General features: G+C 29.9%; 2 protein-coding genes across 3 annotated transcripts in view; one reads left to right on the top strand and one right to left on the bottom strand.

Annotated features, from left to right (window-relative positions):
* The first annotated feature begins 906 nt into the window (after positions 1 to 906).
* The window catches only part of LOC101234286 (innexin shaking-B), a 39639-nt gene continuing 26767 nt past the window's right edge, over positions 907 to 13778 (top strand). The window contains exon 1 of one of the 2 annotated variants that reach the window (XM_065796097.1): positions 907 to 1001. The gene's annotated coding sequence lies outside the window, so the exon portion shown is untranslated. The remainder of the gene's footprint in view (positions 1002 to 13778) is intronic. The other variant, XM_065796098.1, reaches the window with a different exon arrangement.
* On the bottom strand, positions 8200 to 9505 carry LOC136079352 (uncharacterized). Its single transcript, XM_065795087.1, has 3 exons — positions 9277 to 9505; positions 8808 to 9156; positions 8200 to 8635 (listed from the first exon to the last, which is right to left on the bottom strand). Exons 1-3 carry the CDS (start codon positions 9503 to 9505, stop codon positions 8455 to 8457), a joined length of 759 nt encoding a protein of 252 aa, XP_065651159.1. The 3' UTR covers positions 8200 to 8454.

The following is a 13778-nucleotide window of genomic DNA, read 5'->3' as shown; positions in this document are numbered from 1 at the left end:
GACATTTTTACAACTATTGGAAACCAAGCTTTACAAAGAAATTTCTTTTACTTTAAAAACATTCTTTCCAAACCCTGTATCCAACTCCGAGTTAATCTGAACAATACTTTGTGCTCAAAGCACGTAAGCTTCATTATTTTAAACGGGTTTTAAACTTGGGGCCAAATCATTAAATACTAATCCCGGTATAGTATGGATCTGTATCAAGATCATTAGGTCTTCCTAAAGTTTTCCTTAAAGAGCAAAAAAAAAGCTCCGCGTTCAGATTTGAAATTTACCGGTAGGTTTATATTTAAAGTGTAGCGGTAAACTTGCGTAAAATGTTTATTCTAAAATACGGGATGTGTGATGACCATTATGTCCAGTTTTTTTAAAAAAGAACTCATTAATTTTATTTTTAATACTTTGCTGTTGTCGTAGAGTTTCTTTGAGGATTAATTTGTTTTAATGTGTTAATTATGTTAAAACTTATAATCTTATGGTATTTGAATAATTGTATTAAATTTAAAATACCGATAATTATATTAAATTTTTAATATAATTTAAAAACTAATTGTCATATTTAACCTAGTTTGCTACTTTAGGAAGAAAGTTTCTAAGAAAACTCTTAAAAAGTTTTTTCAAAACTTTTTTCCATTGTTTTAAATTTTGTAACCATCTGGAACCAGAATTTTTTTTTTTTTTTTGATAGAAACTTAGAATTATACATGCCATACTGGAAGATTAAAAACTTAACCATAAGATCACTTTCAGATACTTTTATATTTACATTTATGCTAAATTTTTTAAATAATGAGTAATTAGTGATTTTTTTTTTATACATTCACTAAATAATAATTACACATAATTTAAATAAAAACTTTGAATTATGGGTAATTTATGTTTACTTTTTACCTTTTGCGTCATATTTGGTGTTTGTGGTCAACGTGCTCATTGCACTTATTATGTATACTTGTAAAAGACGTAAATTTTGATGTTTTAAATTTAAAGAAAGCTGTCGGGTAAGTTAATTTGTATTTCAAGTTTTTTTTACATGTATATATATATATATATATATATATATATATATATATATATATATATATATATATATATATATATATATATATATATATATATATATACATATATAAACTAGTAAAGTAAACTAGTTAGAGATGTTCAGGTTGGAGTAAAACATTTTAATAGACTATTTGTAAGGTGTTGTTAACGCAATTAATTTGAATCTCCGCACAAATGAATTACATAAAAAATCATAGATATGCACTGCGTTTCATTGATAAGCACCAATATTCACCAAAATCATAGATAAACACAAATATTCACCAAGTTTAATCAAATACTAACGTAATTAATTGCACTTTCAAAAAATTCAACATAAATCCGTAATAATTTGTTTCAGACCACTTCACTTCTTGCAAATAGTATTAAGATTGAAGTGTATGTTGTGTTCATGATGTTATCTAGATGCATTTTGTAAAAGGTATTTATTTTTGAACAAGTTGTTCTTATTTTTCAAGGTAATAAAGTATCTTAACTCTTTCAGATCTAAAAGAAAATTGGAAGTTAGGAAGTACATTTTTAACAATTACAAGATTTTTATCGGCAGGAAAGACAGTTGCTCAACTGGGTTTGTGCGTATCTATATTTTATCATTTAGATAATGTCTAAAAGTTGCTATAGAAACTTTCTAAACATTTTGCTATGAAATCTCAGATGCTGTTTTAACAATGTACTAGTAGGTATGGCTTTCATAGCCTAGTCTACTTGCTAGGGTAGTTACTGCGTGTGTGGCCTTTCTTTTGTTAATATGCGCAATAGGCTTATGAATTTTTCAACCCCGTGCTCCTGTACTGTATAGTTTGATGAACTTTTACCTAAAAAGCACAAAATGAACTATTATTTGTATATTTTTTGAAAAAAGTTCAGCCCGCCATTGAAAAATTGATTTTGACATAAAATTGATTTTTCAATGGCTGGGTGAACTTTTTTCAAAAGATATGCAAATAATAGTTTATTTTGTGCTTTTTAGGTAAAAGTTCATCAAACTACAGGAGCATGAGGTTGAAAAAAAGTCATAACCCCAATGCGCAAGGCATATTGCAGCTAAAAAGACTTTTATACATCATATCAATAAAATTTATTTACCACACTCACAATGAGTGAATTACTTTAAGCTATAAAACAAACGTACCTATGTAGCTAATAAAAGTGGTCAAAATTCTTACCAACATAGTCCTCCAATATTGCGTTGCAATATTTAGCGTTTTGAAAATCAAAAACAGGCAGAAAAAAAAAGTAAAATAATTAAAAAAATATATTATTAGTTTAAATACATTTTAAACATGATCATATTATATGGTTATATGATTTATATGGTTAACCTATCAAATTATTTTTTTAATTTTAATTATTATTAATAAAAGACTAATAAAAAAAATAATACAGCACCCATTAATACCACACGATGTGTACCTTACTTGGTAAAACCCTAATGGGTTACTCGACCAAAAAAGTTAATCAACAGTCTACAAATACATAATAAATTTTTAGCAAACACGATTATTTGGCGTAAGGCCAGGTGCTCAGTCTTAAGAGCATTATTCCCCATTCATTAATTTTAAACAACCCGCGTTAATGTTTTACCGATTGCACGTTCCATAACGAAGTGGCATTATGAAAAACAAGTTGCGAAAAACAAATTTTTAAAAACTAATTTAAGTAAGTTTTGGAAATTTAAATTAATAGGTATTATAGAACAAGGTATTTAAATCTGCATTTTTTCTTATTCTTAGAAAATTCTTATTTCCCAAAAAAGTGAAATTAGGGCACACATGTTGTAGAACAATTTTTCAAAAACATTTTATCAATTGTTGTACAAAAACATGGTACAGGCAGTCATTTAAGCAAAGATTTTGATAAGTTAACTAAGTGAAGTAAACGTCGTAACACAACAATATACTTTTGCGTGTTTAATACACGAGACGGGATATTTTTTGGAAATTTTCTCACCCACCCCCAGCTTGTTAAGATCTTCCCCTCCTCTCCTCCACCATTTATTAGCTTTTAATTTTTATCAACAAAAAAATTATATCTCAAAACTAAAAAAAAAATAATCAGTATAAACCGCCCTTAAAAATAATAAAATATTTTATCAGTCATTAAAACTTTTAGTGTAATCAATCCCCCTCCCCTATATTTTCCCCCACTGATTGAGCAAGTTTTGGTAGTTAAAGTGGTTGAAATATTTTGAAAACTTGCAATGGTTTGTCAACTTAGTTTATATCTAGTTGATATGATTGAGCTTACCAAATATAAGCAAGGATGTTTGTTAAACTGATTGATTAGTTATGTTATTTGCTACGTCTGAAGATCGATGATATCTTTGCCGCTATTGAGGCTGCGTTAGACCTGCTCGCTCACTTTAGTAGATAGCTTTGAGTCTGAAACTTTATACGCTATAAAGTTATTTCTAAAATAGATTATTACACCATTTTTGCATTATCACGTAAAACTTGGAAAAGTGATTTTTTATTATGAGTGGAATAGTAGTGTGATACCAAGTTTTATTATGAGTGGAATAGTAGTGTGATACAAGTGATATATATATATATATATATATATATATATATATATATATATATATATATATATATATATATATATATATATATATATATATATACATATATATATATATATATATATATATATATATATATATATATATATATATATATATATATATATATATAGTATGCAAAAAAAATAATCTTACACTTAAAAAAAAGTCATGATTTTAAAGATTGCATAAAAAAAACAAAGAGTTTTCCGTTGAAATTTTTTAATTTTTTTTTAGATATCTTTTTAAGTAATGTTTTAAAAACTTATTTGTGTATTGGTAAACTAATTGCTTTTTAAATCTACTGAATTTTACACAATTGATCTAATGTAATTGACTGCAAAAAAAAAAAAAAAAAAATCGTATGGTTCAAAAATAATGTCAAATTGATCAAATTCCATAGAAATTAGCGTTGAGTGGGGTCTCCTTTGGTCTTGATGACCTCAACTAGACAGTTTGGCATTGATTTGACCAAATTTTGGGTCTCTTTTGTTGATTTATATTATTACATACGCTCATTATAGCTTCTCTCAAGTCGCCTTTGCGTCTAAGTGCTCGGTCGCCAATTTTTCTGTCCAAAATATACTACAAATTTTCTAAGTAACGAGCCTAATTCACTAGTTATTACAGCAGCTGATTTTATAAACTGCATATCATAACTAAATAGTAATAAGCCCCCAGATAGCTGTGGGGTAAGTGCTGAACACCTTAAACACTCTCATAATAACAATTATATAAACATTATTTACACAATACTCAACTTTTATATTATTTATACAATACTTATTATTTATACAATACTCAACAATTATATAAACACTCTCATAATAACTCTTAATAATCCGGATAATTACCGTGGAATTAGCATTTTACCTATCTTTACCAAACTTCTAGAATATCTAATCTTGTATTTATGTCCTAATATAATAGCCACTCCTATCAGTTTGGTTTTAAAAAAAAAGAAGTTCTACACTCCACGCAGAACTTTTATTGAGCGAAACCATTAAGCACTATAGTAACAATAGCACGCCACTATATATAAAGCGTTTGATACTTGCAACTGGGATTTGCTATTTGAGAAGCTCTACTTCCAAAAAAAAATACCTTTATCTGTAGTACACACAATCTCATCGCTATATCTCTCTGGTACTGCTAACGTATCCTATCAGGGAATTACCTCAAATCAATTCAGTCTGTCACAAGGGGTGCGTCAAGGATCTATTCTATCGCCACATTTATATAGCATTTATACTGAAAATATCTTAAATGAAATCGTCTCAGAATGTAAAGTAGGTTCAACAATAAATGGTATCTATACTGGTGTCATTGCATACGCAGATGATGTAATTTTGCTAAGTCCAACAACCTCTGGTCTGCAAGAACTGATTGACATGTTTCAAACATATGGAATATCAAACTTTATTAAGCTAAACACTGAAAAAACGGAATTTCTGATTTCTGGTAAAACTTCGATTCCGAACAACGTTGTTCAAATTAACGGAAGCTATATATGTCTCCAAAATAAATTAAAACATCTGGATTTCTAATGGGATAATGGTAAAAACAACAAGAAAATTGCAACACTTCAAAAAACAAATCTAAATGAACGTATAACTCAGTTTCAATTGGTTGCAATAGCTCTAATTGACAGTGGAATTCGTTATTGCCATCCGTTAACAATAGTTCATTTATACAACACTTTAGGCCTTGAGCTATGCAACTTTGATATCAGTTTCCTTCGAAACATAGACGCCGTTAGAAGAGCAGTTTTAAAATCATTTTTTGGTATCTCAAAATAAAGTAAAAATTACCTGTATTCTTTTTTTAAAATAGAGGATATTTCAACTATTCTAATTCGAAATAAAGCTAATCTATCTATCAGGCTGATGAAAAATCAAACTTGTTACTCACTGATAATTAATCAATTACAGTCAACACAAAATTAAAAATTATTTACAAATAAAGTGATTTCTATATGTAAAACTCTTGGTTCAAACTTCCTTCAATACATGATAGAAGGGAAAAAAATTAAATTTACACTACCTCAAGAAGAACTGCAAGCTGAGATTATAGTAATATTAAAAGAATCGTATCAGTTATGGAATTTAAAAGAACAAAGAGAAACATCCAAAACTTTGATGGAGGTGAATATTCCTAAAATAGAACTAACCGTCTAGTTATTAGCATTAAAGGCTAATGATTGAGAGAACCGTGCTCTCTCGACGTAATTTAACTATAAACTGTAATAATATAAGTTACTTTACCTGTAATTTTATTACTAGGTGTTTAAAAGAAAATATATATATATATATATATATATATATATATATATATATATATATATATATATATATATATATATATATATATATATATATATATGTATATATATATATATATACATATTAGGGCATGCCAAAATATCACGATTTTCAGAAAATGAAAGGTCGCGGTATAAATACCTGTTCTATACATAAAAAGAAGTATATAAACCAAATTTGAACTCTCTAGGACCATATTTAGTGCTGGAAGATGATTTTAGGTTTTTACGCAAATACGAGAAATCGTTGTTTTTTTCTGAAAAAAAATATTCTTTTTGAAAATGAAGAAATAAAAAAGTTAGGAAAGGTATTTTTTAGTTTAAAATCTAATATTGTTACTATAACAGATATTTTACAATTTGGCCAGTGCACTTTGGTCAGCTTCTAATGATATTAATGCCCTGTGCTCTCTGACAACTAGCAGTATATCTTGTTTTTTGTCCTCCTTTAATGTGCTACTGATATATCTTTGTATAAGATTGATATTCCGCTCTGCTGGGTCATTTGTAACATTAAGAGATTTTACAAACTCACAAAATGATATATAGGAATCATTTTCTTCCAGCTTTCCAGCAGCTAAACCTGTTTTCCAGGTAGGAATTTCGTCCTGTATGCCTAGAACAATGAAAAGAGCCCAACTTTCCTCTGTAATCAACTCTGTTACCTCAGAGGTTGGTAAAACTAGGACAGCATCAGGTTTACCATTGGGAATAGTGTTGATATCTGGTACCTCAAAGGTCAACAGCTTGTCTAGAACTGCAAGCTTCTCTTCAAAATCTGGATCTGCCAGTATTAACACAGCAACCTTTGGGGCAAGGTACCAAGAGTGTTGCTGAAAACATTTCAGAAAAGCATTGCCAATTTTGACATCAAACTCTTGTTGTATAACATAAGCTGACTTGAATGACAGGAAATCATTCTTAACAGCATATTCTGCTTTGTATGAACGTAAATACCATGGAGCATAAAAAACTGCACATATAAAAGCTGACTTTTCCAGGTGAGGTAACTGATCTTTAGGCAGAAAATCTATTATACCTGATGTCATAACAATAGCTAAATTGTAAAGACTGTCAGCCATGAAACGAGCATTGTGATTGGCTCCTGGTTGATAAATTTTAAAACCATTCAGCTTTGGTGATGAGACATTTAAATAAAAAGCAGCATACTTAACTAGATGATTATAATCATCTCTTGGAAACGCTTCGTGATTAAGAGCAAACTTCAGATATTCCTGAGCTTCCAGGTACAGTTTATGAAGTTCAGATCCAACTTCCAGCTTCTTCTCATCAAATTTCTTAAACTCAGACAGGTTAGCTTTTTGAATTATGGCGTGATATACTTCCCAGTCCTTCTTGAAATCTTTATAGAACTGTCTATCTGGTGCAGCAGTAGGTCCAAGGACATTTACAATTGCCTTATGTATTGCTATTTCAAACATGTAATGTCTGCATAACAGCCAGAGAACAGGTTTTCCCAAAATATAGCACAACCTGGTTATAATTCCTCCATGGGCTCCTGTGTTAACATTGGTAGTATCTGCAACAATTGCGAAAATTTCATTGCATATTTCAAAGGACTCAAGTAAGTTGTGAATAATTTCTGTTTCATCAACAGCTTTGCCAGACTCTGCAGGTAAAACACCAAGTAAGAGATCGTTTTTATTCTCAAATTCAGGACTAGTAACACTGACAGCAACTCTATCTCTTACAACAGATTGCAAGGTATTTTCATCTAAATGTTTTAACAGCTTGCCATCAAAGTGGAGAACAAGATGTTTTCCAGCCATTGTCTCTCTGTAATTTTCTCTGATGGTATTGCCTAAATAAAGATCATTTTTAACACAATATATTATTGTTATGATGGTTTATTTTTAGGTAAATATTCCACTCTTTAAAGGTATCGTAAGATTTTAATCATAACTTTCATTTATAATAGACTTACATTAGAAAATCAGGGATAAGAAATATGGCATCTGAAGAAAAACTTTTTGATTTGAAAAAAAAAACCTAATTTTGACTGGCAAAAAGTTGGCATAAAAGACTTTTTCTTTAGGTGTCCCTTTAAAAATTACCTTGATGTTCAATTACTTTCGCTCTTCCTCTTGAAATACTAGATTTAGAAATGCCCATCTGATTAACATCTCCTCCCAGATAATTAACAACAGACGACAACAGCCAGGTTTGTAATTCAATGCTGATTAACCCTCTAGCACAAATAGGTGTAGTTACTGCCATCAATTCTTCTCTTGTAATCTTTTTATTTACTTGCATTGAGCCTTTAGGTAAGACTTTTGGGGTTTTATTATGAGCAGCACCATATTCAAAGTCATCATCACTACCTTCGAATGAGTCTTCTTCTACAGCAAAATCTGGATCTGTCAAAGTTGAGTCAAACATATCCAAATTGGCTGGACCAGACTTGTATCTAAAATATTTACATAAATAAGTTAGGATTTCATTTTTAAGAAGTAAGTTTTTTAACAGTTTTAAAGTAATTATGACACTTGTTTTACCTTTTCTTAGTTGGCGTCAAGTTTTCATCACTTTCATCAAGTGGCGGGGGAGCTGATTTACATCTTTCTTTCTCCTCTAGGTACTTCATTCTCATTTGTTCTTGTCTTTTATACCTTTCTAGTCGTTTCTCAATGATGGTAGCTAGCTCTTTATCTGGCTTAGAAATAAACCACTTCCTAAAACAAAAATGTATAACATTAGAATGCAATAACTTACTCTGATGGACAGACAGATGGATAGCTGAAAGACAGACAGACTGAAAGCCCTACATAAAGTAGCTGCGCTACTAACAATTTGATTAATATAGAGAAATTTACAAAAAGGCTACAATATAATTGATACTCTTACCTGTCTGTTTGCTGGTCTAGATAGAAATTTAGGTCTTCCTCAATAGCAGCTTGTGTTCTTGGTGTTATTTTGTCACTTCTCATCAGTTGCTCTAAGTTATCTTTGCCTATGTCAAACAACTGTTCCATTGTTGAAATGAATTCATTCTTAATATTTTCTCTAGTATCTTTGGTATCTTTCAGGGTAACACGTTTTTTCAAAAGTTGATACTTCTTGTGTAGAGCTTGAAGTTTGTCAAGAATTGAATATTCTGAAATGATGTATGCTTGAAATCCTGCTTTGGTCCAAATGTTGACTATTTGTCTAATCAAGCAGTCTGATTGTGTCTCAAGGTCACAAAAATCTCTACCTAATTTAGATTTTTAAAAAATATTTTATTTATTTAACATTTATTGCACCTGAAAAAATAATTATTTAGTCCTCTTTAATCTAGGAATAAAAATGTTTATGTTTTACAGTTATGTCTTACTTTTGCACACCAAGTTCCTTGTTCCTTTTTGCTTCTTACAGGCCATGTTAATTTGTGTTTTAATAAATCTTTTCTTTTTACTTGAAGTTAAATATTGATAATATCTTAAAATACTACCATTGGTTGGAAGCTGCGTATTTGGTAGCTGTGAAGTTGGGTTAGTTAACAGATATAATGGTCGTCTGACACTTTCACTTACATGGACATTTTTCTTCTTTTTTGGACCCATTTCTTTTGAAAAAGTTAATGTTATTTTAACTATTATTAACTATTAAGCTATAAAAAATTATTAACAGTTTATAATAGATATGTCATGTAGTGATTGTAATCTTAAACTAAACACAAAATGGTGCAATCTTGTTATTTTGCCATCCTTCATGTAATTTCATCATACTTTGCGTATTTTCGTAAAATCTTGATTTCATCTTCTGGCACCTAGAATTGAGATAGAACAATGAAAATTCATATTTTTGCTTATTTTTATGTATAGAATAGGTTTTTAAAGCGCGACCAAAAATTTTTTTTTTTGGCATGCCCTAATACATATATATATATATATATATATATATATATATATATATATATATATATATATATATATATATATATATATATATATATATATATATATATATATATATATATATATTTATATATATATATATATATATATTATATATATATATATATATATATATATATATATATATATATATACAGGGCGTTTCAGAGGTTTGGAGAGGTCCGGGCCAGTTAAAAATCGGAGGCCCCAAAAGAAAAATTTGCGCAAAACGCGACGCAAGATAATGCAAAGCTATTTAAGTCTTCAGATAGATCAGGACCAGATAAATGTCTAACTTTAAGACTAAATGCAATAAATTAGACAGACCGTCAAACACAGATGTGGCGCTTTTTGTACGTTTTATCAAGCCAACTAGCCAAGAGACTAATGCTACTAATGCATTTTTGGGGAGGCCTGGGAATTAAGAAGGTACGACGTATGAGTGGAATGTTACACTGTTACTTTATTAATGATTTATGCATGAATAATTATTAATTGGTTTTTATTATTTGTTTTTTTTTTATATGTAATTATTTACAAATCACTATAAATGAATAGTTAAATTAATGTCACATTTTGAAAATGAAAACTAAAGAAATTAACTAAAAGTAACTAAAACAGAATGAATTAGTTTTAATTAATTTTTACAAACGCTTTTCTTGCTTTTTGTTCTGAAAATGCAGCAATTATATTTGAAAAATCTAGTTTTCGTGCAATATCGCAATTTATATTCAACATAGCAAGTCCATTCAACCGTTCCTGCCCCTAGTTGAACGATAATAATTTTTTATCTGCTTTAAAACATTAAATGTGCGTTCGCCCGAAGCCGTCGATGCAGGCAAGCTGATAAAAATTCATAATGCAATTGTAATGTTTGGAAAGACACCTGAAAGACCAAGTCTAAGTATTTCTTACAGCAATTTTTTTGGTGTGCAGTCTAGTTTAAAATTAGCACCATAAATTCTTTTAAGAAATAAAACCTCATTTTCAAGTTCTTGTGAGATTTCTTTGTCATATTTGTGCTGAAAATGTTGAGCAGCCAATACAAGATCTTCGTCATTCAAATTTTTAAACTGCCAGAGAAATCCAAAAAGTTTACAAATTTCTTATAACGACTGAAATCGTCGCGTGAGGCCAGATTGAATTGAGTCAATGATGACAAAATATACATTGATTTTGAAATACAACTCAGCATCATCTTGACTTGGAAAATGACGATTAATTAAAAACTCACATGAAACACCAATATTTCTTGCAACAAATTTTGACTTATTTAAAATCTTATCACTGTTCACGCAACCTTTGAATGTAATTACATAGATTTTCAATGTTATTTTCAATATCAAGAGTGGCTTGGCGTGCCTCGATGATTAGATTTGTCTGATGAATCATTGTGAGTAGCTTCATCCAGATAGACGACATCAAAATGCAATCAAATTTGGATATATACTTTTGAATAGCATTGAGTTCCATTTTAGCCTGGGCTGTTAAATGTAGCACCCCAAGTTCATTTAAAGCACTTCTTACTGAGTTCAAATGTTGTGCTACTGGTTTAACACCATCAATCCGTGCTGACCATCTTGTTTTGGACATTCCGTGCAACGAAACAGGAAGATGTTGTTTTAAAATTTCCCACCTTTGAGGACTGCTACTGAATAAATTGTACATTTGCTGAATTGTTCCAAAATACGTTACTGCTTCTTTGCATGATTCAGCGCAATCAACACCAACTAAATTAAATGAGTGACTTCCGCAGCTAGAAACCATACAGTTTGGATTTTGTTGTATCAAAACCGCTTGCACCCCGTTATACTTTCCAGCCATATTAGCACCGTTGTCGTAAGCTTGACCAATGCAGGCTTCAAAATCCAGCTTCAAAGTTTTCAATATTTCTAGTGTTTGAGCAGCGATTTCTCCTCCAGTTTTTTTTGAAAAATTGTCAAATAAAATAAATCTTTCTTCAACTGAAAAGTTTGAATTATCTAAAATTTTAACATAACGAATAACCAGAGTAGTTTGCTCCTTGTACGAGTAATCTGGCATCAACTATTATTGAAAAATATTTTGCTTTCACAATTTTGTGGAGGATTACTTTTTGAACATGTGAACCACAAATATCAATAAATTCGTTCTGAATTCGTATTGAAAGATAATGAGCTTGCATTCGCTGCTTACACTGTTGTAATTCTCGAACATGTTTAACATGCTCAGCTAAAAGTGGGTCATATTTGCTAAGAAGCTCAATAATACCTAAAAAGTTTCCATTCGCTCGATCACCTATTCGTTGGTTAGAACCAAAAGTGCTAATCCACGTTCAGAAAGAATAATATCTAGAATACGTGGGAATAATTTTATGTTAAAATAATAACATCTAGAATACGTTGGAATAATTTTTTCCAATTTTTAGTTTCAGTCTTGAGTTCTGATAAAAGTAAATTATCCACTGAAGTTTCACATAATGCTGCTCTACTAGTAGATTTCCATACAACATAGTTTTCTTTATGGTAAATTGAACTTTCGTGCGACGGAATACGATCATTCAATCTTCTCCAACCTCTACTAATGCCCCATCCGGCAGAACTAGAGAAAAATGACACATTTGCAGCATTTTTGTTCAAAAGGAAACATGGTGCACAATACAAAGATTGTTTTTCAACATTCCAGCACAACCATTCTCTTTTGCAAGTTTCTCCGTTTGCAAGAGTTTTGTTTAAGAAACGATAAGGAAATGCATGATGATTAGAGTCTTTAACGATATTATTTGGAATTTCAAAGCAAGTAAGCTTAAGAAAAGAGTTCACTTGACAAGAATTGTTCTTGTTGATAATCCCAATGTCAATAAAATTGAACGGATTACCTTGATGAATCGGATCAGTTATCTCTGTTTCCATATTTCGAATTTTATTTTCACCTGCATTTTCCTGTAATGAGATTTCGGTTTCAACCCAATCCTGGTTTATAATATTTAAATTTCCTGCGAACTTATACAAATTTATAAAAAATCGAACTTATACAAATTTATAAAACGAATGTTTAAAAAATTTTTTTTTTATTTTTTTTATTTTTTTAGATTGTTCACCTCCCCAAGGCCCGATGGGGGCCACTACAGTCAAGGAGGCTACTCATTTTTTTTTTGTGTTTTTTTTTTGTGTTTTTTTTTTTTATTATTATTATTTTTTTTTTTTTTTAGTTGTTATTAGTGGTGCAACCCTCTCTCAACTCTTTAACTCCGAAACACGAACCTTGCCGAACAAGGCCGCTGCGCGGAGAAACTAAGTTGAAATTAAAAAATATTTACCAGAACAAAAAAGTTTTTAAAGTTACAAAATGTAACGTTCTAAACGCAATGTAGAAAAGCGCCATATATCAATTTTATACAAAATGATAAGAAACAGTTCAAAACAAATTGATTTAATCTTGTTTGATGAAGTACAACTAATAAATATAAGAAAAAATGAAGCTACTAAAAAGCAGAACACTAAGTCATAACTTAAAAACTCGTACGAGTTTAAAGTAATTGAATTGTATCAATTTGATCAAGCGCGCCCGACGAAGGGTTAATTGCATCATTACATGACGTAATCTTTATCATGTCGAATTTAGGTTTGGAAATGTGTAATTATGAAAAGGAAATTAATTTATTATTTTAAGTTAACCTAAAGTTAAATTGTTTAGAATAATTAGATTAAAATAATTACTTTGATATTTATGTTCGTGTTTAACAAATGAGTTTTGGAAATGTGAGGCCCCAACAAAATCGGAGGCCCAGGCCATATGGCCCATGTGGCTCCCCCTCTGATAGAGCCTGTATATATATATAGCCAATTCCATAGTTCAGTGACGCATCATGCGGAGAGATTTTTTTTAATAGAAATTTTTGTATAACTCAAAAAAAAAATTTTATTACTCTAAATCAATCTTGAATTAAAATTTTATAATA

Source organism: Hydra vulgaris, chromosome 04, assembly GCF_038396675.1.
Source record: "Hydra vulgaris chromosome 04, alternate assembly HydraT2T_AEP".
Classification (NCBI taxonomy): domain Eukaryota; kingdom Metazoa; phylum Cnidaria; class Hydrozoa; order Anthoathecata; family Hydridae; genus Hydra; species Hydra vulgaris.
This window is presented reverse-complemented; position numbering and strand designations above follow the sequence as displayed.